The 26,185-nt window shown below is 40.3% G+C and overlaps 1 protein-coding gene across 1 annotated transcript in view; it reads left to right on the top strand.

Annotated features, from left to right (window-relative positions):
- Positions 1-26,185, top strand: part of MSRB3 (methionine sulfoxide reductase B3) — an 85,747-nt gene that overhangs the window by 43,217 nt on the left and 16,345 nt on the right. The window contains 1 exon segment of the mRNA XM_062016702.1: positions 5,503-5,531. Coding sequence (XP_061872686.1) covers positions 5,503-5,531 — 29 coding nt within the window.

Here is a 26,185-nt window from a genome sequence, read left to right as displayed (position 1 = left end):
ACTATGTGTATGCAAATCCCTGAAGCAGAAATCAGGTAGGGTGATTTGTTAAGGATTATGGCTGCAGAAGCTGTAGATTTCCATATTTATTAATTTTTAACTCTCACATTAAAATAAACTCTGGACAGGACTCACCCAGTTACTCGTTGACTAACTTGATATTAAAATACTCTTCTAAAATTTGACTTTTCATCAATATGCAAACCAGAAACTGTCCTGGCATCCATCAACAATGAATCAACCTTTTTTTCTGCAATCTAGGAAAGCAAGATTAAAAATACATCTTTAACAGGCCTTCCTAAGGAAGTGAGTCTCACAGCATCACACTGTCTCTGTGTCAATCCTTTCCTAATAATAAAACTCCATCATTTAATTTACTTGCCAATTTCAGCCAGATTTGGCAGGGGAGTAGCTATTAAACCTCAAAGATATTAAGTTCTTAAAACTTCCATTAAATCAGGAGAGAGACCACATTCAAGCCCTCTCTGAGGGGAAACCTGAACAAGAATTCAACTGTATTATTAGATTAAGCCAGATAATATTATTGTAAATAATATAGATATTATTTTATTATAATAGAGAATCCACATGAGGGTGGAAGAGAGAGAGGCATTAGGAATGTCTGGCTCTGGGAAGTACCTGTGTGCAGTTTTGCTGCCTTAGACACCACAGGATGTGATGGCCACCAGGCAGTAGCAAGCCCCGCTCTGCTCCTTCTGCTACATAAGGAACTACTTGGTTTTTAATGCTGGGGTTGCTTCTCAAATTCCCTGATGGTGCGAGGTCTCATGAATTCCTAGATAGTTGCATCAGGTATTAATATTTACATTGCAATACTGCTGTGGGGTATTTTTCTGGAAGTTTGCCTTGTTAGTTGGAGCTTGGGCTCACGAGTAAGATCAGTGACGATTTCCAAGTAATGATCTGCATTTTCAGAAGGGCTGTGTCCATACTTGTAAATAAAATGGGCAAAAGTCTGGACCTAAAGGCAAGACTTGGCTTGTGTTTGCCTAAATTCCTTTCCTTTGAAACAGAGTGAGTGGCCTGGTTCATGCTGCTTGTGGGAAATGGTCCCTGGCCTGAGCCTCCCCTGCAGCTTGCCACCTAGGTCTTATCTAGCAGATTGACAGTTCACATGAGCCTGATATGGGCCAACAGAGTGTCCAGGGACATGTTCACAACTGAGCATTTCTGTCCTGGCCACCTTTAGCTCGTCAGCAGTACTGAAACCAAGAACGCCAATACTCCAACTTGGTATTTTCTGTACTATTGCCAGTAGGCAAACAGGAAAGAGAGAGGAGTGCCTTTATTCTGCTCAGTCAGCTGGGCTGAGACATTGATTGGTTTGAATTGTATCAGGAGCCTGGTAGATCCTTCTCTCTTCAGCAAGCTGCCTATGCCAATATGGAATAAAGTTCTTTGAAAGCAAGGATGTATCAAAGCTGCACCTATCATCTTTACAACTCTAATAGATCTTTATTCAATCAAAGTCATTTTCAGAGGACAGTAGTATTTTGAATATCTGCCCCTACCTGTGACATGTTTGGTGTCCTTCAAGAAAAAACCATACAGAGGAAAAACCTGGCATAAACTCCTAATGCAAAGGTGTAGGAAAGCCAAGAAGAGTTAATGACTTCTTCAATGTGAAAATGAAAGGATTAGAACTGCAGAGATTTCTTGAGGTGCCTTCTGAGAGCTATGGGGCTTTCACAGGCTGTTCCCAATGTTAGTCCTCAACAAAACCTGAATAGACCTGTCAAAGATTTCATCAAGGATTAAAGGACTTTTCTTTCATCAAGGATGAAAGAAAAATGGAATTATGATGCAACAGTAGAGGTTCTGCTTTAGGTCCTCTTTCCCCTCTCCTTGCCAAGCATTGGAACAGGCTGTCCAGGGAAGTAGTTGAGTCACCATCCCTGGAGATATTTAACAGATACGTAGATGAGATGCTTAGGGACGTGGTTTAGCAGTGAACATGGCAGTGCTAGAGTAACTGTTGGACTGGATGATCTCAAAGTTGTTTTTCAACCAAAACGATTCTACAAAAAGCCTGCATTACTCACAAATAGCAGGTCTGTGTTGGCATCAACTGCGGTGTGGCTGGTCACACTGTAGTACATGGCACTGAACAATTGCAGTTCAGTCATACTTTGGAAAGCAGTAGTTTAAAATTCACACTGTAGGGACACGTGGTGATTTATCATTACTCTCATTACCCCATTTCTCTCTTGGTACTTGGCAACCTGACCATCTGGCTTATGGAGCCTCTTAAAAAGAACAGGGTGAAATCTTGCACCTCTTTGCAGAAGAGAGAAAGTAACGACCATGTATTTTATTTTTTGTGTTTGATTTACTTATTTCTGAGACCCTTAAAAGTCTTGCAGCAGTTTGTACTTAGCTAAACCTTTCCAGTAGCTCACCCTTTTCTCGCATATTGTGTAGTGGTAGTTGAGCTACTTGGCATTTGTATTGCCATGTGTTGTGTTGTGTGTATTTGAGCCATATCACAGTTGGAAACAGAAAGCACTTTATAAATACCCTCTTGCTCTCTTTATGCATATAGAGTTCTTTCCAAAGATATTTATGAATGATTCCCTGACTCCCATGGGGCAAAAGTAGAGAAAATGTGCACAAAGCTATTCTCTGTTGTTGGGATTTTTTTCCTCTCTCAGTGTGATAAATGATAAAAGACAGTTTGTAAAGTCAATTCCCGGCTCTATAAGGTGCATCTTGTCTGGCAGAATGCTCAGGTTGAATATCAGAGTATGTACAATGATAGCAAACAATGTACAGAGCAGTTTTTCCTTATAAATAATGTAGTTGCAAAACTACAAAGACGTCAGAGTGAATATTTTTGGAACATACTTTCAGCATTTATTTTATCCTATTTATTGGCCATTTTTAGTTGCATATTTTTAAGACCCATGTGCAACTAGTTTCTGATACCTTTGTCTGGTGTGCTGTCAAGAAGAAGATGTAAATAGTGGAAGATCTAGGGGGAAAGTTCTGGTTCCATTGAAATTGCTGGTAGCTTTGTCATTCCTCCAAGTAGTCAAGTGTTATGAGTGCTCACATCTGATACTTGCAACGATCTGATATTTGCAATGCCAAAGATACTTCCTTATTTTCCTCCCTTTGTTTTGCGTCTTTCTAGGATCTCTTAACAATTTCTGCAATACTATGTCCTGAATTTTGCATTATTTTCCCACAATGACATGGCAACCATAACATAGGTGACCCTTCTCTCAATGTCTCCTAGTATTACCTTCCAGTTGCTCTCATAGCTATTCTGCTGTTGCCCAACAAAGTTCTATTCATTTATTGCCATGTGTCAGTTTTCTGATTTGTCATCCAGTAATTTATGAATGTGTGGAGCTTTTTACTTACTACAAGTGCCCGGTGACCCTTGTGACCCTCCTGCCTCCACACTCCCTGCCATCTTGGCGCCTGGGTCAGTTAGTTGATGCTGCAAGATGAATTGCATGTGTCCATGCCAAGCCACACAGGCTGAGAACCCAGGGTCTTTGACCAGCTAATACCAAGTATCTAGAATTAGAAGCTGGTAGTGCAGAGAAAACAGGTGCTGAGGGTAAGATTTGCATGTTGTCTCTGACTGTGTAGGTAGTGAGGTGTTGCTGATACAGTGATGAACAAGAGAGGACAGTCTACACACATATACTGCAGCCTGAGGACAATATTGTAAATAAAATACTGAGTAAGTGGCTTTACCTGGAACTTAGTGGAATTCCCCCCAGTTACCAGCATGAGCTTTTCATAGGTGGGGACTTTATGCTGCTGGGCATAAATATCAACTGCAATACACTGCCAAACAGGAGCACAGGGTGGTGCCCTGGGCGGTTGCTGGTGGTGGTATTTGTGAGGGCACATTAACAACATACTTTCTTTGTTTGGTGCTCGTGGTGGTGCTTTGTAAGTATCAATTAGGAAGATAAGTTATGTTTTTTCCTTTCCATTTTTTCACCACTTTAAATATTACATAAAAAATTGTGAACACTGGAGGAAAGTGGAGAATGAGCAGGAAGGGAAAAGGGATTTTTTTTCCTTTCTGATGGTTTTAACTGTAACTAATGCTGTGACCTTGTTCATTTTTTCCGTCATGACTCATCTTTGTTTGCTGTAGCACAGATCTTTACTACAAGATAGTATATATAGGGTATGTGTAAAACACATCTTCCTCTATGAGCAAGCTTCTAAAATAAAAGAAGAAAATAAATCTGCAATTAGCTTTTGAGCTTTGGTAATTTATTTTTGAAGAAAGGACTGTAACTTCCCAAAATGCATTCCCTCCTTGATGCAACATAAAAGGATCCAACATTGTACTTCCTCCTTAGAATTTCTGGGGAAACACATCTTGCTGCCAACGTAACATCCTTTAACAGGTCTCCTGCTGGTCAGGCCTTGTGTCCTGCTGTGACAGCCATGACCATGTGTACAGCTGATTGTTAGTGGGCAATATAAATCTGATTGGAACATGCCCGTTAATTGGTTTGAGAACTCGATATAGACAATGCTGTCTTATAGCAGGTTGTGTAGATAGGCCTAGTCATAGGGTTATTTCTGCTTGACAGCACATCAGCAGCATCTTGAGAGTAATTACCCAACTTAAGTTTTCCCACAGTTCAGTTGAGATCTTCAAAGGCTTCTACATTTACAAGTATTATTAACCTATATCTGAAACATGATGTTCCCACAAGGTCTAATTTTTTCTTCCTTTTATTAAATATACAGGTTATAAGGTTCATTTGCTAAGTGCTAAGCCCTTAGAAGAAAACACTACTTGTTAGAGGGAGGAAAATCTGCAGTGCACGACCAAAGCTAATGGTGCACAATGCACACATCATTGTCTTTTTGCAAAGACTGTAAAACAAGTTAACATTTAGGTCTGGCTCCCTTCCTCTATCCCTCTCTCCCACCCCCTGCTTTCTACTTTTAAGAAAATCAAACCACTTACTCCTATGTGCAGAGTGAGTAAATTGAAGACACACACAAACAAAACCCTCCTAGGATGTTGTACAATTAAGTACAGATCATTGGATACAATACATATGACATTAATGAAATGGTATCTGCTTCAAAAATAGATTGGAAACATTCATGAATAAATTAAATCCTCTTAATGACTTTTCAAAAATGAAAATGAATGAAAACAATATTTATTTCATAGGAACAACAGTGTTCCACGATTCACAGCATATAATTTAATCCTGGTTTAAATTTGTATTCTATTCTGTTGTATTCATTTTGTGACTTGTCTTTGAAAATATCTTCTTTGTAACTCTACATTGTAAAATAACCCAGAATATTAAAGATAACAGTTTTTGTTTGGGCTCAAATGCCCTTGGATGCATTAAATATTAACGTACAGGAGTAGAGAGCCTTGTTAAAGACGATGTTTGCTGGGGCGGGGAGTCAGCCTGACAAATGGCTTTTATGGCATAAAGCAGTTCTTGTAACTTAGGATCTTTTTATTTTCTTTTGCAGGTCAGAAACAAAGTTTGACTCCAATTCAGGTATGTTTAGATTTACAGTGTTTTGCTGAATGTACACTATTCAGGTTAATCTCAAAAGAGTAGTTTATCAGTTCTAGTTCGGTTTAGTTTTAAACAAACTGGGGTAGGTCAGTCTTAAAAAGGATCTTCATTTCTCACCCTCTGCAAACAGCATTACTGTGAAACATTCGCTTTCATTCCTTTCATTAGTTCCTGTCTCTTTACATTTTCCCAAAAGATGATCAGGAAGATGTATCTTGCAGTAGGCTTTAATTGATGCAGAAAAGTTACAGTAGAAATAAATGATAATATAGGCTAAAGCAAATGGAGGACTGAAGTTTCAGAATGATCACTGCTTTAAAGGAGAATGTTTTTCTTCCTGGTGGACAAAGACATTTCATGGGAATTTGAAGTCAGTGCAGACTATCTGTCAGGAAACAGATGATTTGTCATCAAATTTTCGTGACAGATGCATGTACACAACGCATGCCAGACCAGTCTGTAGAGCTCGCTTTAGGAGGTTTACCAAAAGGCAGTGTCTCTCAAGTCGTCTTTTAAAAGAATTTTAATGTGTTGTAGGGATTGGGAGGGAAGTGAAGGTCAGTGTAGCAGGTTAATGTGTATCTAACAAGACAAAAAACACAGAGCAGCAAACAGGGGAACAGTTGGGGAAAAAACAGAGATCCTAGTACTGGACTGTTATTAATTCAGTTAACTATTCCTGAGTGCTGCTTAAACAATAGTAAATTAAGAATAGGCTATTGTCCTGAAACTAGCTGAAATGTCCATTGCCTCAAAAGGTTATTCAAAATACATTTTTGTCAAGATCAAAAAAAGTGTTTTAAGCAAAACCTCTGATATTCTTATGGCAATTTTGTATTTAGGTCAATGTTATCTTCTGTATGGTTTGCTTAATGCAGTGAATGTAATTGCTTACAATGATACGAATTTTACAATGCATATTAATATACATGTCTGTAATGTACAATGTGTATTAATCACAGTGCTTTTGAAATAGTATGTTTCCTTTTATCCCAGTTACAACATGATTTAGGCTTGAAATGTGAGGCATTACGTTGCTTTTTCTTTCCACATGAGATTTTATCTTTGGAACTATATGGGAGTGAAATCTGCAGCAGGAAGCATTTACATAGCCAATCCCTACATCTTGTGTACTTGAGTCATCTTGCTTTTATTATGATTTTAGTCTGTGAGTTTGAGGTTACTTGCTTTAAATATTGCTTGAATGAACTCTGTGCTAAGATTATTTCTTGGATCTTGACAAAACACTTTTACATGAGGGGATAGTTTCATACATTGTCTGCCATTACCTCCTTTCTGTTAGTAGAGTGACCAAAACTAGGGTGTGGAGCACAATGTCACATGTCTCACTTTTCTGTGGAAGGGAAAATGCTCCCTGCAGAATTTTGATTTGTTTGGTGGATTAAACTACAGTTTTCCAAGTTTCTTTTGAAGCAGCTCTCCTGTTGGGTGCACTGTTCAGCACGCTGCTCCCCTGGGCAAGGAGGGCAGGGGTATGGTATTTCCCCGGGAGCACAGAGCAGCCGTGAAAGGTTGGACTATCACAGCGATGGCAAACGCCCGCTCAGTAGGTGTCACCAGGCCTCTGTGATTACACCCTGTAGGGTAAGCACGAGCTTTTAAATGTCTCCTCTTCATCTATGCAGGCTCCACAGGATTACTTTCCTTGAGCCTGAGTCCACGTTCTGTGCACAGTTTGTCTCTTATTTCTCACACAGGGGTGTTGGAAAGCCTGTTGGCCAAAGAGCAGGGGACTAGAGTTGCCCTTGCTGCTCTTTTCTTCTGAAGACACTCCTTAGGCACTATTCTTACACAGCCAGAGCTCTGTCTCTGTGAAGGTCTGATGCAGTTTTATCTCCCCAAGAGCATAGAGCGCACAGAGGTTGCAAAAGAATTTGGAAGTAAAGACCACGTACAGGAGATCACACAGGAATTACAGAAATGTAAATTCTTTACCCCAAATGCTGTACTTGAGGTTTAAGGCCTCGGGTCTCATCAGTGCAGCCTCTTTCAGCACAGGTTTCAGGAAACAACTAAAGGTAGATGTTAAAAGACAGTAGAAAAAAAAAAAAAAACCCACAGATTAAGGACACAATTAAGATGGCATTTTGCGAAAAAACGAATCACAGAAGCTCCATGGCCTCCAAGGGCATTTCATGGCCAGCAAAACCAAGGCTGAAAAAGACCCCTATCTTTGTGAAAAGTACTCAGTTCTTCCACTAAGAAGCTTTTCTTGATAGTCAGATAATGCTAGCACTTAAGAGTTTCTCTTTTGTTCCCAAGATGTGAGAGCACAGAGGTGGAGATACTGAGATCAAGTCAACATGTATAACCCATCCATTTCCAAAACTGGACAATAGAACTCCCACCGACTCTGAGCAAATAGGAGGGTGTAAGCAGGGAGTGGAAGGATACGTCGGTGATGGCAGAGAGGCATCCTCATAAAAACCCCTTCTCTGGTATGGGGAGGGGGGTGCAGTGCCCTGTGTAGCACCATGTCCTACATAATGCAGGCCTTTGAAGTCTGTAAATGTAGCGTTGGTTTTAAAAGGGCTGCTGTCATTTGACACCAGTGACTCTATATTTATGCAACCTTAAGTTCCTTGGAGACACCTTAAGGTATTTTTGTATCCCTCATTTCATTTTGAATTCCCCAGACTGTGATTCCTGAGTAAACCAAAGATCCCACAAACTGGAACAAACATGCTTTGTTCTCATTTATCTCATGTTACTCAAAACAGTTCAAGTGCTGAATGTGAGAATGAGGTAATTCTAGTCTAGAATGAATATTTTCTTCCAGGGAGCTGTTCTACAACCTGTTGCGTGCTCTAAATTAACCCTAATGTTAATTCCAGTTAACCTGCAAGACTAGATGTGCCCCTGTTAAGCATTTATCAATGCTTATTGTACTTTCCTTTCCTAGAAATGTTTGTGAAGCATTGAAGAATTAAAAGAAGTCTTTCTGAAGCAAGTACAAAGTCTGGAATACAGCTTTAAAAGTGCCCAGTAGGCTCACTGTAAATGTAACCCTGGAAATGTTGTTCAACACTGAAATATTAGGCAAACATTGTCAAAAGAAGATTAATTTGAACTTGAGCTTTAACTTAAAAGGCAGCTGTAAAATTCCTGTAGCGATGATAGGGATTTATCATATAAATAGCTATAACATCTGTAGGGGACACACATTCTTCATATCTTGACTAACAGTTCCATCTGAGAAACTTCTTTTTCTGTGCTGATTCTTTATAAGTCTATAGCTGGCAGAATTTCTATCTTGGAAACCATGGGGTTAGCTTCATGCTGTTACAAGATCTTACGAAATGAAACAATTTTGCTTTCCTGTCATAATATGATGAATTTCACTGGTACTGAAAATAGATTTTTTTTTTCCCTAACAAAATACTTGAAAGCTAAAAAGGGTGTAGGAAGAATATGGTTTTTTGTTATCAAAATTTGTTGGGAAATGAAGTAAACCACAAAAACCACGGCTGAAACAATTTTGTTCTAATTATTAGTATGATTTTAGTAGTGTCTTGTTTAGCAAATTTTAGAATTTAGGATGTGTAGAATTATATTGGAGTAATGAGGTCAGAAAAGATTAGGGGTTTTTTAGTTTATAGAAAAATAGATCTTCAGGATGCTGTTCCATAACAGGAAGAATTTGTAGGTCTCAAAAGTTGTTGCTGAACACTGTTAATCCCACTTTAGTAACAGAAAAATAAGAATAGAAAATGCAAACAACTGTCTCAGCACGCCCACTGATCACCAGTGAATGCTTAACGGTGAGTTTCCTACTGCCTACCAGGAGGGCTGGAGTTTTCTTGAGGCATCTCCGTAGCATTAGGTGTATGTCACTGTGGAGGTGAGCCATGTGATATTCAAGCAATAGTTTTGGCAGTGAAATTGCGAGGGGGAAGAAATTTGAGATTTGTTCTGTGTTAAAAGGAAAGGACAAATCCCTGGACAATACACATGGCCTCCAGTGGAGTTTCTTTTATATACGTGTCACTCAGAGGGTGGAATGGAGGAAGTCAGAGAGCATAGGGTGCAGTGGAGTGACAGTCGGGAAAGCACTGTGCTGTAGAAATGCATCTGTGCACTAGCAGAAGAGAAAGGAGTGCCCAAGGGCAGAGTGCCTTCATCTATGTTCTTCATCATTCACTGTGCCAGCTTCCTGCTTCTCTCTCTCAAAAAAAAGAGATGTGTCTCCATACCCCGTTCTTCTGTCTCCCTCCTTCTATACAGATCTGAGGTTACCTAAGTGATTTTATATCACACTTTGTGTCAATACTTTGGAAACATTCCAATTAGTATCAGGAATTAAGCTGTAATAGCTGCCCATGCATCTAGAGGCTACCCTGAGGGACAGCTACACACGAGCTTTTGTTGGATCCCTGCTGCTCCAGCAGTCAAACACAAAGCGAGCCAAGGAGACCCCTACAGTTCCTGGAATTTCCTTCGCCTGCCTTGTCTGGACTCACAGTGTCAGTCAGCCACTCTGCAGGTCACTTCTCCTCTCTGCACATTGCTTTTTCTGCCAGAATGAGTGTATCTCCGTGTCTTCAGCACTGAACAATGCTGCCACACCTCTATTCCCATCAAAGTTCCCATCCCATTTCAGCTCTTGCTTGTACTGGTATCATTCCCTTAATGTGGCCTCTACAATGTACTAACTTGCCAGGCTATATGATTCAGCACAGGTGCTAGCAAAGAGTTGAAGAAAATTATAAGATTGGGGGTGGTCAGATGTTTTCCTCTCATAAATTCCTCTTGGCTACACTTCCAGATGTTCAGCAATAGACTTTCTAAACTCTTGCTATCAGCCCTGATTTCCCCTAGTCTGTCATCAGTCCCACTCCATGAAAGTCATCACCACAACTATTAAGAGCATAAGGAACTTTTCGCCCGAGTGAGAGAGAAATGAAAACCACAAGGCATCTTGAAAGTGAGCATCCCTTACTGATCCTTGCTACTAGGGAAACCTGAAAGAAACTTACCATGCCTGAAATCTTAGGTCTCTGAAGCAGCAGAGTACTTAGTGAAATCATCCATCGATCGATCGGATTATAGAACTCAGTGCAGATTAACAAATCAATTCCTACATTTTGCTGATTGGCTTCTTCACCCAGGTTGTGATAGAGCAGTTCATAGTTTCTCCTTAGCGAGGCTGAGTAGTTTCAGGAGCAGAGAGAAGAAAAGACATTTGGGATTCATAACAAAATCGTACTGACAAGTTCATCAGTCACCTACAACCTACAATTTGATTAAAATCCATAAAAAAGATTACTTCCAGACTCTCTAACAGGGAACAGTGGCAAAATTAACTGAGATATTGAAGATAGGGATGCTTTAGAGTCTCTGCAAACTATAAGGAATTGTTTTCTTCTCTCTGGCCACCACTAGCACACAGATTCTTGAAAGGATGTGTCAGCTGGCACAGAGAGATGGTGGGGGACAGCAACTACATAAACAGAACAGCAGCTCAGATTATTTCACTTGTCCACTTGTCAGTGCTATTTTGTTCTTAGCATTAACAACTCTACAAGTAGGTTATTAGGGATGCAATGGCTGGAGATCACGATCAGTTGTATTTGTTCAGCAACAAGATGAGCATTTAAATGCAGATGCAAGCTGAACCACCTGTTGAATGTTTTCAGGGCTATACTGCAATGTGAGTTGGAGTACAGATGGCTGGGACATCTCACTGGTGCCTCCCAGTGAGTGATGTGCATGGAACAGTGCTGACCTGTGGTAATGGATCACCACCCTGCTCTTACAACTCTTGTAAACGATGGCAAAAATTGGTCAAAGCATTTCAACACATAGAATTATGTTTTAGTTTGTGGAGGGCTGGTGAAAAATGTTGTAAGCATGCAAGGAAGCTTGCACACCTAGGATTTTTGAAGGGGGCGGTTGGTCAGCTGCCAGAGGACTCCAAATGTATAACATTCCAAATTCTGTATAAGCTTTGCAGTTTCAGATGTCTTTCCCCCACATTTTGTCTGTTTATTTTATTTGTATCTGAGCTGTGCTATTCCATCTTATCATTCTTCTCAGCTGTCAAAGTACTGTTCACCCTAGTAACAAGCAATAGAACAGGAGACAACAGCCTCAAGTTGCACCAAGGGAGGTTCAGGCTGGATATGAGGAGGAACTTCTTTACTGAAAGAGTTGTCAGGCATTGGAACGGACTGCCCAGGGAAGTGGTGGAGTCACCATCCCTGGAGATGTTTAAGAGACAGTTGGATGTTGCACTTAGGGAACTGGTCTAGTGGTTGGTAGGGCTGGGACAAAGGCTGGACTCAATGATCTTTAAAAGTCTCTTCCAGCTGAAATGATTCTATGATACTATTTTAATAGTAACCATCTTCACTTCCATAAGCTAGATCCGTGAATCTACCGGTGGAGACCAGCAGCCTTGATTGGACTTAGAATAGCCTTAAATCTTTCTGTGTGAATAATTAGTGTAATTTCTTTTTTGTGGTTTGTTTTTTTTTTTTTTTTTATGCTCATATATTCCTCCTTCCAGAAATGCTGTTTGTGTTCTTATTAATGGAGCAGCTACTTAAAAGATGCTTTGCCTTTGTAAGCTAGCACCCATGCTCACTGTGCCACCCGTGCATAGAATGAATGTGGTAAGAACTATGCATTAAGAGGCCTTGCTTATGGAGCCAGGAATATAATATCAACAGAGACAAATAAAATTTTCTATATTTGGCTTATATATACTTTAATAATCATTGCTATCTTGGCCTGCTCTGAGGATCTTGCTGAGAAAGATTTTGCAATGTGTTTAAATTGGTCCTGTAATGAATATATTTAGATTTAGATTTTCCATTTTATTATCACTAATGTAAGCAAATCAAATTTATTTAGCAGAAATTTTTTACCTTTCTTTCTGAGTACTAAAGACAACCTTTTCTGAGTTTTATTTAATTACAAATAGCTTAAAAAGTTTGTCTTTAAGAAACAATTGGTCAAAAGTAGTATGAGAAGACATGAATAACATATAAATAATGGTTTTATTAAATGGAATCAGAAACTGTGTTACTCAATAAAACTGTAAAGTAGATTGACGATTTTTTATTGCTTGTAAGTATAGGTCCTTCAGATAGGTTTGGTCTACTGGGGAGTTAGTATTGTTAATCAGCAAATTGATTTTTCAAGTTAGCAATGTTCAGCAGCGTAACATCTTTGCTATTCTGGAGGGCTAGATTTCTTAAATATAAAATTAGGCTTAGGCCTTTTAATTATAGTACAGTTTTTTACTGTGCAAGGCTACCTAATTACTTCCCAAGAGCTACTTGTGCTGCAGTCTTGTGCAGTGGACAAAGCAGAAGATTTTTGCTGACACTCTTGTATTATCCTACACCTACAAGCTTCATAAAGAGTTTTCTGTTCCTTTTAAATCAAAATTCATTCAGGAAAATTAAGCTTATTACAGACTAGTTGTGATAGTTAACTTTGCCATAGACACATTTAATTAGCCAAAAATTGAGTATGTGCAGGAGAAGCCACAGGAATGGACAAGCAGGGAGGTTTCTGGTCACAGCTGTGGCTCATTGAGATGGTTGTACAGCTCAAAGGCAACTTACACCATGTACAGCTCAAGCTAGTTGTATTGTTTTGTTGCTTTATTAGTACTCTATTAATTTAAACCATGAAATGGGGGGGGGGGGGGGGGAAATTGACTGCTTTGTGATTTAGAAGCTGAACTATAATTCATTTCTAAGTGAAGTGTTAGGGCATTGTGCATCATGTACATACTTGTGCAGAGGTTTTGAAGAATGGCGACACGGGATACTGTTCAGCTCACTGCATGGTGCCAGGAAACAAGGATTCTGTAGGATGCAAGAATACTTCAAGCCTCTACTACCTTCTGGTGCAGAAGCTATTGACTTCCATCCGAGTGTAGGTAGCTGAGATGAGCAGGTTTAGACATTATTTGAATGACTTCTTCATATTTTTAACATTGCATGGGCATCTGCTGATTCTATACCCTGTTCTAGCATGCCTCACAGCTGTGTGACCTTGGGCAATGTTCTTTTTCCCTATGCCTTTTCCCTTCTGCCCATTGTCTTGTCTAGTTTGTTTACATTGCAAGGCTTTACAGGGGGAAAGCTGACTCTTGCTATTGAGCATGTGCAAGACCTAGTGCAGTGGAAACACTTTCTTAGTTGAGATCACCTCTTAGTTCCACCATAAATCAAATCATGGGTGGCCTTTAAAAAGTGTCTCCTTTTAAACTGAGCAAATGAAGTTCTGTTAGAAAGAGTCTCTGGAAAGTAATATAAAAGGCAGCATGGTAAATGTATTCAACTGAATTAGAGTTTTTCACTCTGCCTACACAGTCACTCGTACCACAAAACTGGTGTCCAGGGGATTCAGTGGGTTCCCTGCCTCAGCCTCCATAATACTATGTGTCAGATGACTCCTTTGACTTCAATAGCTTATCTGTGAGATACTCTGCAGCCAAACACCAGGCAAAGAGAACTGCTGAGGCGGTTTTTGCCTGTATGTCTTGATGAATTTAACAGGACAGGATGGTTACAGTCAGTGTGTGCACTCATTATTTTGTCACTACCATAAAGTGCATTTTCCTATTTTGGTTTTGGGCGGTGTCTCATTAAGCACAACATCTTTTGTGGCTGAGTGTATGTTGTCCAAAATTGCACATCTTCTGTTTTGATTAGCGTGGTTTATGGTGTGAGCTGTTTTTTTTTCTTTCAAAGAGAGAAAAAACCCCCAAAACCTTATGTCTTTTCTGTACAAGATGATGAGAATGAAATCATACAGTATTAGTTGAAACTGGAGGAAAGCTGTTATTTGGAAAAAAAATATATTTCATGTCATTAGACTGTACAAACCAGACAAGGGATAATTTCCAATGACAGAAGATTCAATAAAGATTAAAATATTTCCTGTTTTTCTTTCACTGATGTAGTGCCCTAAATTTATGACCAGTAAGAAACCATATGAAAGATCTGTCAGCTTTTACTATTTCACATTTTAGTCTCTTATCAAAACTGATTTCAGGTTTTGTAGTACTAAAAGTAAAGGAAAAAATGCAAGCTGCTTTTAATCAAACTGGAATGTTCAGTGATCTTTACAGTGTTGATCTGAGTATGAAGCAAGGAACATTAATTTGTCTTTTGTTGACTTAATTTAGTGGCAACCACGGCCTTTTAAGATGTAACGGTAGACAAGTTTGTGTCATATCATTGCAACTGCCACTGTACATGTGAACACCCATCTGCTTAGGATTAGGTCCTAAGTCAAAACACCAATAAGGTCTAATGCTGCCAGTTTAAGTCAGATACAATTTACACTGAGTTTTATGCAAGTAAGGACTGTACAATCAGGTCTTAAGCCAGACAACAGTGGATTAAGTTACAAGGGCTGAAAGTATTTCTGCCAGTAAAGAATTGCATCCCTATGTGATCTGATCAGGAGTCTTAGCAACCTTGTTTTCCATAAGGGGCTGAATTACTATTCTCTATTGTTTGGTATACCTTTGTCATGTCTGCCTATTGTTCCTTACAGAGTAAGCAGGTCTCAGCCTTTTCATCTTCCATGGTCCAGGTGTTTGAACAATCTTAGCTCTGTATCCCCTTTTCCGAATTCCATGTCTAATCAAGATCACAAAATCCATATTCATAGTTTTTGGTTGTTGTGAGCAAACCTGGAATGTCTAATTTAGCACTAGTCTTTGCTCTTCCTTACTAGCTGTAGCAATGGAGGTGCTTCACTTATTTGCATAATATCCTTTCCAGGTTATCTCTGCGTCTAGCTTTCACAAAATCCCTGTGTCTGGGGAGAAATTGGTAGCATTTCTTTTGGAGGTGTATTTTATACAAGCTACCTAACTGTAACCATCTACCTTAACATAGCCTCTGAGCTCTATACAGAGTCCCTTGGAAGAGATAAACATCCTCAGAGGAGTTCATCCCTTCTGCTAGAGAAGTCTGTCTGGGTGTGCCCAGAATCATCCTTTTGAGTGTACATCAACTTTAGAGTTAGGCATGTAACTGTGATGGTTAAAGTTAGGAGAGATTATCTCTGTCTGGAATGGCTATGCAGAGAGCTGGGGGTGATGGAGTGTGATTCCCAGGCCACTTTCCACAACTGCTTCTCTGGAAGTGTAGTGGAAAAAAAATCATAAATTTAAGAAGAAAGCTACACAATTACTCTGAAGTTCTTCTGCTGGGTGTCAGTAAACCATCTGTACACAGAGCTTGGGTGCAGCATATTTATGAGAAGGATGAGTTTACCTGCAATGATTTTCATTCTATTTCTCCTTGTATTTATTTTAATTTCCCTTTTCTTTTCTTACCCATCTTCAAAAAAGCCAAATCTGCTTACGTGTCTCTGGTTATCATTACCCCAGAGAATTGTAGCAGTTTTCATCTCCCTTGAATTATAAGTAAGAATTATCACACATGAAAGGATAACAAAATGTGTTTTGTAAATAGATCATCTACCACTCTTCGTCCTTTTATAGGCAGGAAGATAAATATGTGACTGAAAGAGAAAATGTTGTAAACTGATTACATTTAACTTCAGCCAGAGCCCACATATTAAGCTGGTCTTTGGCATGTTTCAGAAAGTGAGTGAAATTTTCCAAAAGCTTAGTGGGCAGAGATTTTACTGATTTTTTTGTCACTATTCTTGAGTTTTTAGGAAGTCAAAGTCTTTAAGTCTGTGTTAATCAGTCCAACCAAGTTAAGGACACGGGACAATAAATGCAGATGCAAAAACTGAAAGGTGTGTTTTTAAAACATTAAAATTTAGAAACAGAGTGTTATGTTTCTGCCCCTTACTTGTCAAGGAGATGGTCCTGATAGCAGAATTCCCCTGTTTGTATTTTCATTAAAAATGTGTTTACCCATAAGATTTATGGGTTTTGAAAGTGCTCATATGTGCACTTCCATACTGTTATCTCCCCATGAGTTAGTGATTTTTATTCCCTGTCACACACTCTATATTTAAGCTATTTATACAAAGTCTCAGGAATATGGATTTGCAGAGTTGGTAGGATTTGGAATGTCTATTGTCAACACCAACAGAATATCTGGAAACTGATTAAGATATATTTAAGTTGAAGAGTGGTAGAAAAAAAATGTGCTTGTGAATAAAAAACCTGCTGCCTAAAATACTGTTGAGGGCATTAGGGCTCTGAAAACAAGTTTAAAGGGCAAGAGGAAAAGATGTAGCATTTCACTGAAATTTCACCCCTTGCTGGCCATCACTTATCCAGTTAACTGGCTTTGCTGGAGAATTAAAGGAGCTCTCTTTTGCAGTGGTTTTATTTTGTTTACTACCTGCATGTCTGAGGCTCTTCCTGTGCCCCACAATGATGGTGTATCTTGGGCATACCTGGATCTGTGTCACTGTGGCAGTATGATTAAATGGGGCTGCATTTTACTGTTGAAGAACATCATGATGTTGAAACCTGTGCTGGCAGCTGCTTTCACTCACTTGGTTCCAGGCATCACAGTATAGAACGTATAAAAAGTAAGTCCCACTCTTAAGAAAACAGAGAAATGCACATAGCAGAACTGTAATCTTAACCCCTTTGCTCCAGTCTCTGTAAAAGTAATTTCTTTAATGGTATCCAAACGTAAGTTTTCACATTCCCCTTTGCTTTCTCACACAAGGAAGGTCTGTGCCTAAAGGACTACTCCTGGACAGGACATGTAACACACCAGTGAGACTTCCCAGTAGGACATGTTCCCTCCCGGGATTCTGTTTCTGTGGAGGAGGGAGTGAGTACCTAACCACCTCTCCACCTCCTTTGAGGACTATGCACAAGAACGAGACCCATATTATCACTAATTTACAGTGCCTGCTAGTATGGCAGCAGATTGGCAAGGCCACTTGGCTGTATCTGGGTGGGAGTGAGGACACAGACATTTATCTAGACGCCCCTGGTCTTAAGGTGAACTGATGTTCGTTCATCAGATCAAGAAAGGGACAGACTATACAGAAACACTGTCCATCCCTCTCCCCATCTACCCTCTTTCTCACAGCGAGAGGGTTACTGGGAAACTTCAGAAACTGAAACTCCTGAGATTCCCACTGGCATTTTGCCTCTGAGAATGTTTCACATCTCACAAATGATTGCAATTTAATGAGTTTCTCATAATATGTACAAGCAATAAGTGTCTTTCATACCTCTGTGAATACTTCTTGCGTATTTTTTGAAATTTTCATCAACTGTATTGGCCAGTGCCAGGCTTAAAACTGGCACAGATGGAGGTGGACCATAACATTAAAATCCCCCAGTTCCCAAATGTATTACAGCCTGCAGTTCTGCTTTAACATTTGGATAGTAATGTGTTACTTTATAATCATAAAGGTGCTCTGTTAAAGAAGCTGAAAGAATAAGGCAGAGTGTTCTTCAAATTCATAAAGATTAATAAAGAGGGCACTCAGTGTCATCTTCAGTGCAATTTAAAGTATAAGACTATCTCAGTTATGCAGACATTCTGCCTTTAAATCAGGCTGTATTTACAGAAACTTCCCACCCATATCTCATTAACTCAACATTATGGTTTGTTTGTGCAAGTCTGTTCTAAAATTAATGGATGATGGGTAATTAGAGTTACAGCAGTGGTAGCAGGTATTTAGAAAAACATTCAAAACAAGAGTGAAGGATGCCACGCTCGCAGGAAATGAACTGATACTTACGGAATCCCATGCAAATATTTAAATGATCTAATAAAGATCAGTAAAGAAAAAAAATAAGGACAATAGTCTCATGGGATAGGCATAGAGAAGTAGATTGTTAAACACAGGGAGAGCAGAAGATACGCTGGTACCAAACTGCAAATAAAATTACTGTTTGCCCTGCTGTGTAGCCTTTGCTATACATTCTTAGTGTAGAAAGAAGTAAAGTGTTCAAACAGAAGAAGCTAAAGTTAGTCCCAGAGGCTGGGGTAACCACAGCTAGAACTGGAAGAACAGTAGGATTTTTTATTTGGGGACCAGACCTGTATGTGGAAACAAGGTTAGGTACTTGTGTGTTCAGGAGAGTTTACTTTAAATTGGCAAGCAGAAATAAAAGGCTTTGGGTTTTTTTTCCAGTGTATTGAAATGGGGCAGAACATATACCCCTTAGATTTTTTAACATACACCGATACTGGAAAGAAAACGTTTCAAAGGCTTGAACTATATACTTTATGAAGAGTGGAAAACAGTTGAGCTACCTGAATTTTGTCTAAATTCTCTGCTTTTTTTCCAGCCTTTTTTTTTTTACAAACTTTTCAGAAAGTTTTCCAGACCCCTAGAGATCCTGATTTAAGGCAAATTTTATTATTTGGAAAGAAACTAAACCCAAATTCTCAAACCTGCCATCAACTGAAAACTCAGGCCTCATTTAATTGGATGCATAATTACAGGCACCCACAGGTTGGTTTCCTAGATTACACCATCAGGCAGCTGCCAGGGCCTTTCTTTTCCTGCTGTTCTGGTACAATGCAGCTGAACCCCTCTGTGACCCCTGGGAATGCCAACAATAGAGATGATCAGTCATTGCACACACACAGCTCTCCAAAGGGTGATCACTTTGTTTCAGGTCTTTCTAGAAAACAATTCATAGTTTTGCAAGTGTTTTAGACACTTTTTAGGGTGTAGATTAAAGAAAGTGTGTTTCTTGGCGTGACACTAAGAAACAAATATTACACCTAGTGACAGCAGTCCTAGACAGTGAAACAGAGAAGTTAAACACTGAAAGTTTTGCCATCGAGGCTGCTTTGAATTGAGTAGGAACTCTTCCTCCCCTCAAGACTATATACCTAATCAATGAGATGGTGCCATATGCAAGCAGAACACCATCATGTTTCATGTCAAAGTGTACAACCATTTGAATGTAGTGGAAGGGGAGGCTCTGATGTCAGCTGTGCCTCTGAAGCCAATGTCAGCTATGGCCTGTACTGATAATCTGCAGGTGATTAAGCTGCCTGCATGGGAGGGAAATAAATTATTTAAGGTCCCTTTCAGAATGTGGGTTGGAGGTCCTCAGGTCTGCTAGTTCGTGCTGTAAAGCCAGAAGCTGCAAGACTAGTTTGGGTTTCCTGTGAGTTGTGTTACAGACTATTGCTTTGGGAACCATGCCATTCTTTAGAAGCTGACTGTGCTGTTGGCTCCCTTCTTTTCCTGTGGAGTTTTAGACCCTAGTTTATCTCTTTAGTTGTTTTATAGGAAGGAATCCTATTGACAACACCTGGAGTGATACCTTTACAGCATAAGCATTTAAAACCATAGGTATGCCTTGGCTTCCCAGGGAGCTGGGAAGATGTCTAGGAACGCACATAGATTTTGTGCTGACTGCAAACCGTTCAGTGTGCTAGATGCCCTTTACATTTCGGTGGAGGTTTTTGCTTGGAAAAGTCCCTTTCAGGCAATCAAAAGCAGTCCTTTTCTGCTAAGGCTAAGAGCACTTCACAGCTGCAATGAACATCATTTTGGTTGCAATTTGATGCACATGTGAAGGATAGAGAGGGAAAGCCCAGCAACCTCTAGCATTCCAGTTCTTCCCTGTCCCTGCAACTTCCATTGTTGCAGTGTTGTTAAATCCACTTTGCTTGCTCAGAACTTAAGTAAACAGACATTGTACTTGTGGGGAGTTTTACAGCATTTTAAAAAAAGCTCTGAGTTTGTTGAACAAAAATTGATCAGTACTGAGGTAGCCTAGTGCCAAAGGTTAGATTTTGTTATATCCTAGATAGGGTTAGGAACTGTATCATTTGGTGAATGAGCTGGTTTTTTTAAGTGCTCACAACAGGCTTATAAAATGAAGAGGACAGTATGTTTCAGTCCCTTTCCTGGAAAGTGCATCTTCAGCTGTCCAGTCTCAGAGAAAAGATTTAGCCCAGAGAAGAAGGCAGGTAATTTATTTTGAGTTCTAAATATGAATGCTTTGCCTTTTGTAATGCTGAGCAGAGGAGATCTTTGGAACACAGGGATTATAGACTTATTTGAATTATAAAAGCACTGACCTCAAACAGCCTTTTAGTCAAATTTGTTTTTCATGTGGTCAGCTTACAATCATGTTCCTGTGACATTAGTGCAAAGATGTATTGTCAGTGCTAAATTCAGAGGTTTACTTTATTCTAACAGTAGTTTCCATCCAGCAGGGATATCAGAGTAAGTCATCCTTACACCCCTCACCCTGTATTCTCACCTTCTGCCTTGCCTTGCCTCCAGTGGTTAACCCCTCAGTTAACTGGTTCAGCTTGCTAGCCCAGAAAAACAGCTTAATAATTTTATGCTGGTTTAGTGAATTGAGCTTTCTCCCCACAAATGGTTAAAAGTACCAGAGCTGGTGAATGGTGAGAAAGCTGCAGAACCAAGACAATTGAGAGTGGGAACAAGAGAAGGGCAGGAAGTTGCTGGGTTGCTTCAGCCATCTTATGACACCTTCCCCTAAATCCACCTTGCTAAAGCTTCTCCACTTTGCCTACAAAATGCTAGAAGTTCAGAAGAACAGAAGCCTCCCATGTGTGTCCCATGGGACCTGACCAGCAGGTTACTGCCCATTCTGAGGTGAGTTGGGTCTTTGGTGAAGTGGAGACATCTCTATGAAAACAATTTTGTTTTAGCAAGTAAGCATTTCTTTTGCTTTAAAACATGTGTTTATGGAATATTTCCTCCTGAGCCCTTGTCAAGATTTTGCATTTTACCTTTTCTGGTGAAAGTCTCTATAAGACTTTCCTTTTAGAATGAAATACAAACTTGCCTTTCAAACCTAAACAAAAATCTCTGTACAGCTCCTTCTAAAATCTAGCCTCATCAAGGCTACACTTCCTTGACTTCACAGCCTCAAGCACACGCTGCCTGAGAGGAAGCTCGGACTCCCAGTCTGCTGCTTTTTTGAGTGAGAAAGAAAAGAAAGGAAAATGATCTGTAGCATAAGGAAAAACAAATGAAGAAAGTTGAAAGACTGAAAATGAGAAGTTGGACAGATAGGATGTAAAAAGCATTACATCAAATTAATCAAAATCTCTACCTGTAGCTACTTTTCAACTTAGCTATTCTTGCTTACTGTCAGTTGGTGTGGGCTATGTTTTTGCTGGCTGACTTCTGGTTTCTTAACATTTCTGTTTCCAGTCAGGCCTGGCCCACCTTTATCTCTCCAGTTTCTTCATCCCAGGGCTTCCTCTGCAGAAGTTTTGGCAGTAAGGAACCACATAACCAATTGGGTGTATGAGGTGTGAATCGACTTGGCTTCAGTAAATTCAGAATATCTTGCAAACTCATTTGGTGCCTTAATGCAAGGTTCCAGCAGAGTTTACTTTTGAAGTAAATATTAAAATGAAATGAGGTACAGAGCTGTCTTTGAATGCAGAGCATTATTTTACACCTCCTTAGGTCTGTTTTTCCTGCTAATGCAGCAGTGGCAATTGGATGAGTAGAAGACTGATGGGATGAACAAAAGCAGTGTTCATTTCCTGAGCATGCCAAATCCCTTCTGTAAATGTGGCATTTAAAAAGAAAAAGACCCCAAACCACATTGCAGAAGTCAGGCCTCCCAAGGAAAACCTGCACTACAGCAGTTCGCATAAGCTCCTGCATCTCTTTAGTTAGTGTTTCAGACCTTCCTTTCCCATGACCTTAAAAGGACCATTTGTCTGTGTGCAGCTAGTAACTGAGAAGTTTCCTCAAGCAAATTTGCAAAATAGGGTAACTGTGGTTGGATTTTTCTGCTTGCTTTTGAAAAGTTTTCATAAATGTTGACAACAACTTGATCCTGTTACACACCAAGGCCTTTATTAATCTCTCATAAGTAACAACTCTTAACACTTGTTTTGGGTCCTGCTGGTTCTAGCACAAGCTTATGCTGCAACAGTTATCACTGGGGAAACTGTCCCAAGCATATGTCTGAGATGCCCTCTAAGAATTAATTGTGCAAGGGAAGGAACTTGTCCTTACTTACAGCTCCACACAAGCCACTAACCCGTTGTCCAGAAGATTTAAGAGTATTACAATTACTGATAGTATCAAGATTCCTTTTTTTATAGTGGTATCACACAGCAAATGCCTCAAGTGATATCTCCCATCACTACCTGCATCACGTCTCTGGCTTCAGCTAAGCTGAAGTAAACAAGTACAAGAAAAGAGACTCAAAATGTGAGCAGTTCTAAACAAAAATGTGCAGTTTTCACAGATTCTTTGTAGCAATACTTTGTAGCTTTAGTGATGCTCTATTTTGACCTCATAATGACAATGGCTTTTGAATACCCCCTTTTTTTTTTTACTGTGGAAGAAGCTTTGCAGTGCTACTCTTTCATACCCTGTTTTTCTTGCCTGCAAGAGTAAGATTTAGCTGCTGATACAAGATTCTAAAAGGTTTGAGGGTAACAAGAGTGAATTAAACATTCCTCTTCCAGCTGCTGCTGTTCACAACACTTTTGACAGTTAAAATACATCACACATTCTCTTGTCTGTTTCATATAAACAATTAGTATTTTAAGTGGAGTCCAGAATCAACCCCAAAAAGGAGGACTGAGACAGGCAGTTCAGATAGGAAACTAAGCAGTATCCTAAATTTATATAAAAGTAGTATGCAGTCAGTTCAGCCCACACCTAACATACTGTCTACCAGAGCACATTAGACTGTGGAAGCTGAGAGACCAGTGCCTTCTCTTTTGGGGAGGAAAGTTTAATTTTTCATCTCAAAATTATTTTAGCATAACTTTTTATCTGACATATAAAATTAAAGAGGGGAGGAATCAAAATTAGAATATTTTTGTTTTCATATAATGAATTTTTTTGTATAATGACATATTTTACTTAATCCAAGATCAGTTTTGGAGGGAAACTTGTTTTCCTTTTTCTTTTTTTCCATTCTGGAATGAAGATATTTGAAACCCCAAAAAAATCATTGAAACAAACCAACAAAAATCTGGCTTCTCTATAGATTTACTTCGTTCAAGCTGAAGTAACAGAAGGGCTTTAATGCACACTTTGGTGTACAGGCGACCTTGTGAGAATAGTAGCAGTCTTTGTAGTTTAAGGAATTTAGCATGATCTCTGTGAGTTGCAATTTGCTAGAAGTAATTTCCTAAATGATAGAATTTTTAATAAAAAGGTTACAAACTGAAAAAGCTGCTGACTGCTTAGAAAAGGCATCCAGGACTAGACATGTAAAGCCCTTCTTTTTTGAGTCGAGATGATGCATGGCTCCATAACAGAGAGGAGGGAACACTCCATATACTATGGCTTTACATAGGTTCTTGAAGTTCTCTCTACCTCAAGTCAAGCCCTTGTGAGTGTGAGGTTCTCACTGGAAACCTGACAACTTTTCCTTTTTGAAAGCTAAGTGTGCACCTCAGTGTGAAGCTGGACCAAGACTAGCTATCATTTAGGACTGAATCCTCTAGCTACCAGCATGGGTAAAATATGTAATAAAATATATTTAGCCTGGCTATTGCTTGCCAGGGAGGAAATAAAATTTTAGGTTATAAACTTTATATCAATGGCTTTCCCTGTATTCCCTTGCAATGGTTAGTGGCTAGATTACACTGGGCCCTGTAGGGTCTATAAGAGTGAAAATAACTAATCACAAATAAAAAACTTCCCAACTTTGCAAAAGGAAGCCAGGCAATTAATTTCTTTTAAATTGAAACTTCATCTAAAGTAAAACAGAGCAGCTTCTGCAGCTGTCAACTCAGTTTGCACCCTTAAAGACAGAAAGAAGCAGGGCAAAGGAGTAAAAATGAAAACAGCTTCAGGTTGTTCAATTTCCTGTTTGCTTAAATTTGTCCTTCCTGACATGCAGATTCATCACACTCCCTTCCTGGTGACTACTTCATTAGATTAGTTTAGTTAGGTATTCAGAGGCATTTTTGTCTTCTGACTCATAAAATTCTTGTATTCCCTTAAGAATTTCCTGTGTCTGACTGGAATATTGTATCTTTGTAGTTTTAGCTGGAGTCTTTGAAGAAGTTGCTTTCTGAATGACTCTGCTTTTGAGGTCTCCAAATAGCATCTGAGGAGCCAGCTCAAAGCCTTATTCCTACTTTTGAGGAAATCTGACCTATGCCAGCAATTCACCTCTTAAAATTTTCATCAGAAATTTATCTTAATCTTTTTAGGCTCTTTGTTTCCCCACAGTACTTCGCCTTGCTGCCCATCTCCTTTCCAGGTGTCCACTTATTTTTCTTCAATTGCAAAAATGCACCCCCGTGGCTCAGGGGTGCAACCTGCAAGCCTGTCCCATCAGGTTTTCATCACTCACTTGCCATAAAGCAGAGAAGCTAAGGTTACGAGTATATTGGACCATTTAGCAGTTGATGAGAAATGCCTTTGTATACCCCTTCTCTGCCTTTTTTTAGTCTTTTCTGAGGAGGATGAGAGGCAGGTTTGACTGGAGCCCTGATGTGTGCTGCTTTGAAGGGTTCAGTGAATTGAAGGTGATGGGTTTTGACATGTGAACTGCAGAAATGTGATTGTGGTGCCAACTGCCTGCTTACACAAGAGCTTCATTGGCCTTCGTCTGCCTGTCTGTGCAAAATGAGGGCGTTTTGCTGCTGCCCTTGGTCATGGCAGCTTCGCGGTACCTTTCAGTGCCTTTGCATGGAGAAAGCAGGTGACGCTTGCTTTTTTGGAAACAAGCACCGTGCTTGTTTTCCCAAACCTGAGTGAGAAAGCAGGAGAAGCCCTGGTCGTGCCTTACGGTTTCAGTGTCTTTTCTGCTCTCTCGGATCAGGGTGTTTGACTGCAGCTGGAGCTCCTGGAGAAGTGCTGCGAAAACACGGCTTTAAGATAACGGGCGCGTGTATTTATTAGTCAGGTTCACAGCCTCGCGTATATTTGCTTATGAGAGCAGCAGGTGGAGACACGAACAAGGCGATGGCGGCCGCCGGGCGCTGCGGAGCCCCGGGCGGGCCCGAGCCGGCCGCTTCCCCGCGCCGCCCGCCGCCGTCCCGCCCGCCGCCTCGCCAGGCCTCGGGCAAACGGCCCTTCCGGAGACAGCGAGAAAGGGGAACGGGCGGGAAAGTGACACATACTTTCCACCTTAAACTCTATGGCCCGGGAGCGCCTCCGTTCTTCTCTTCCCCTCCTTCCCGGGTTTTGGTCGGGGGGATACCGGTGTCCCGAGGGTGCGAGCTGCCGCACGCCCGAACGCCGGCCTGGATGCGGGGCTCGCAGTGCCACGGCTGCAGGCTTGGCGCACCCGGGCAGAGCACTGGCACCGGGCAGCGGCAGTGGCACACCTGAATGGCCTAGAGCCCGGGGAAACACAGTGTGAAGCAGCTCTCAGTGTTACAGAAGAGAATGTCCCAAGAGTGTCCGCATCTGAGGGTGTGAATTGCAGCCACGACTAACTGAATGCCGTGTGGGAGGCACTGTGTAACATCCCCGTAGAATCACAGAATGGTAGGGATTGGAATGGACCTATAAAGATTACAGAGTCAACTACCCAGCTAAAGCAGGTCTGTCTCTAGCAGGTCACACAGGAGACTCCACATCTTCCCAGGGCAGCCTGTGCTAGGGCTCCCTCACCCTTAAAGGCGTTTTTCCTTGTATTTAAGTGGAACTTTTTGTGTTCCAGCTTTAACACTGAGTTTTCGTTGAGATACCTGAATGCATCTATTAGCAGGCTGCACACCCACTCCTCGGGTCTTGCC

The sequence above is a fragment of the Colius striatus genome, chromosome 1 (assembly GCF_028858725.1).
Source record: "Colius striatus isolate bColStr4 chromosome 1, bColStr4.1.hap1, whole genome shotgun sequence".
Lineage (NCBI taxonomy): Eukaryota > Metazoa > Chordata > Aves > Coliiformes > Coliidae > Colius > Colius striatus.
Note: the sequence above shows the minus strand (reverse complement) of the source record. Positions and strands in the feature narration are given on the sequence as shown.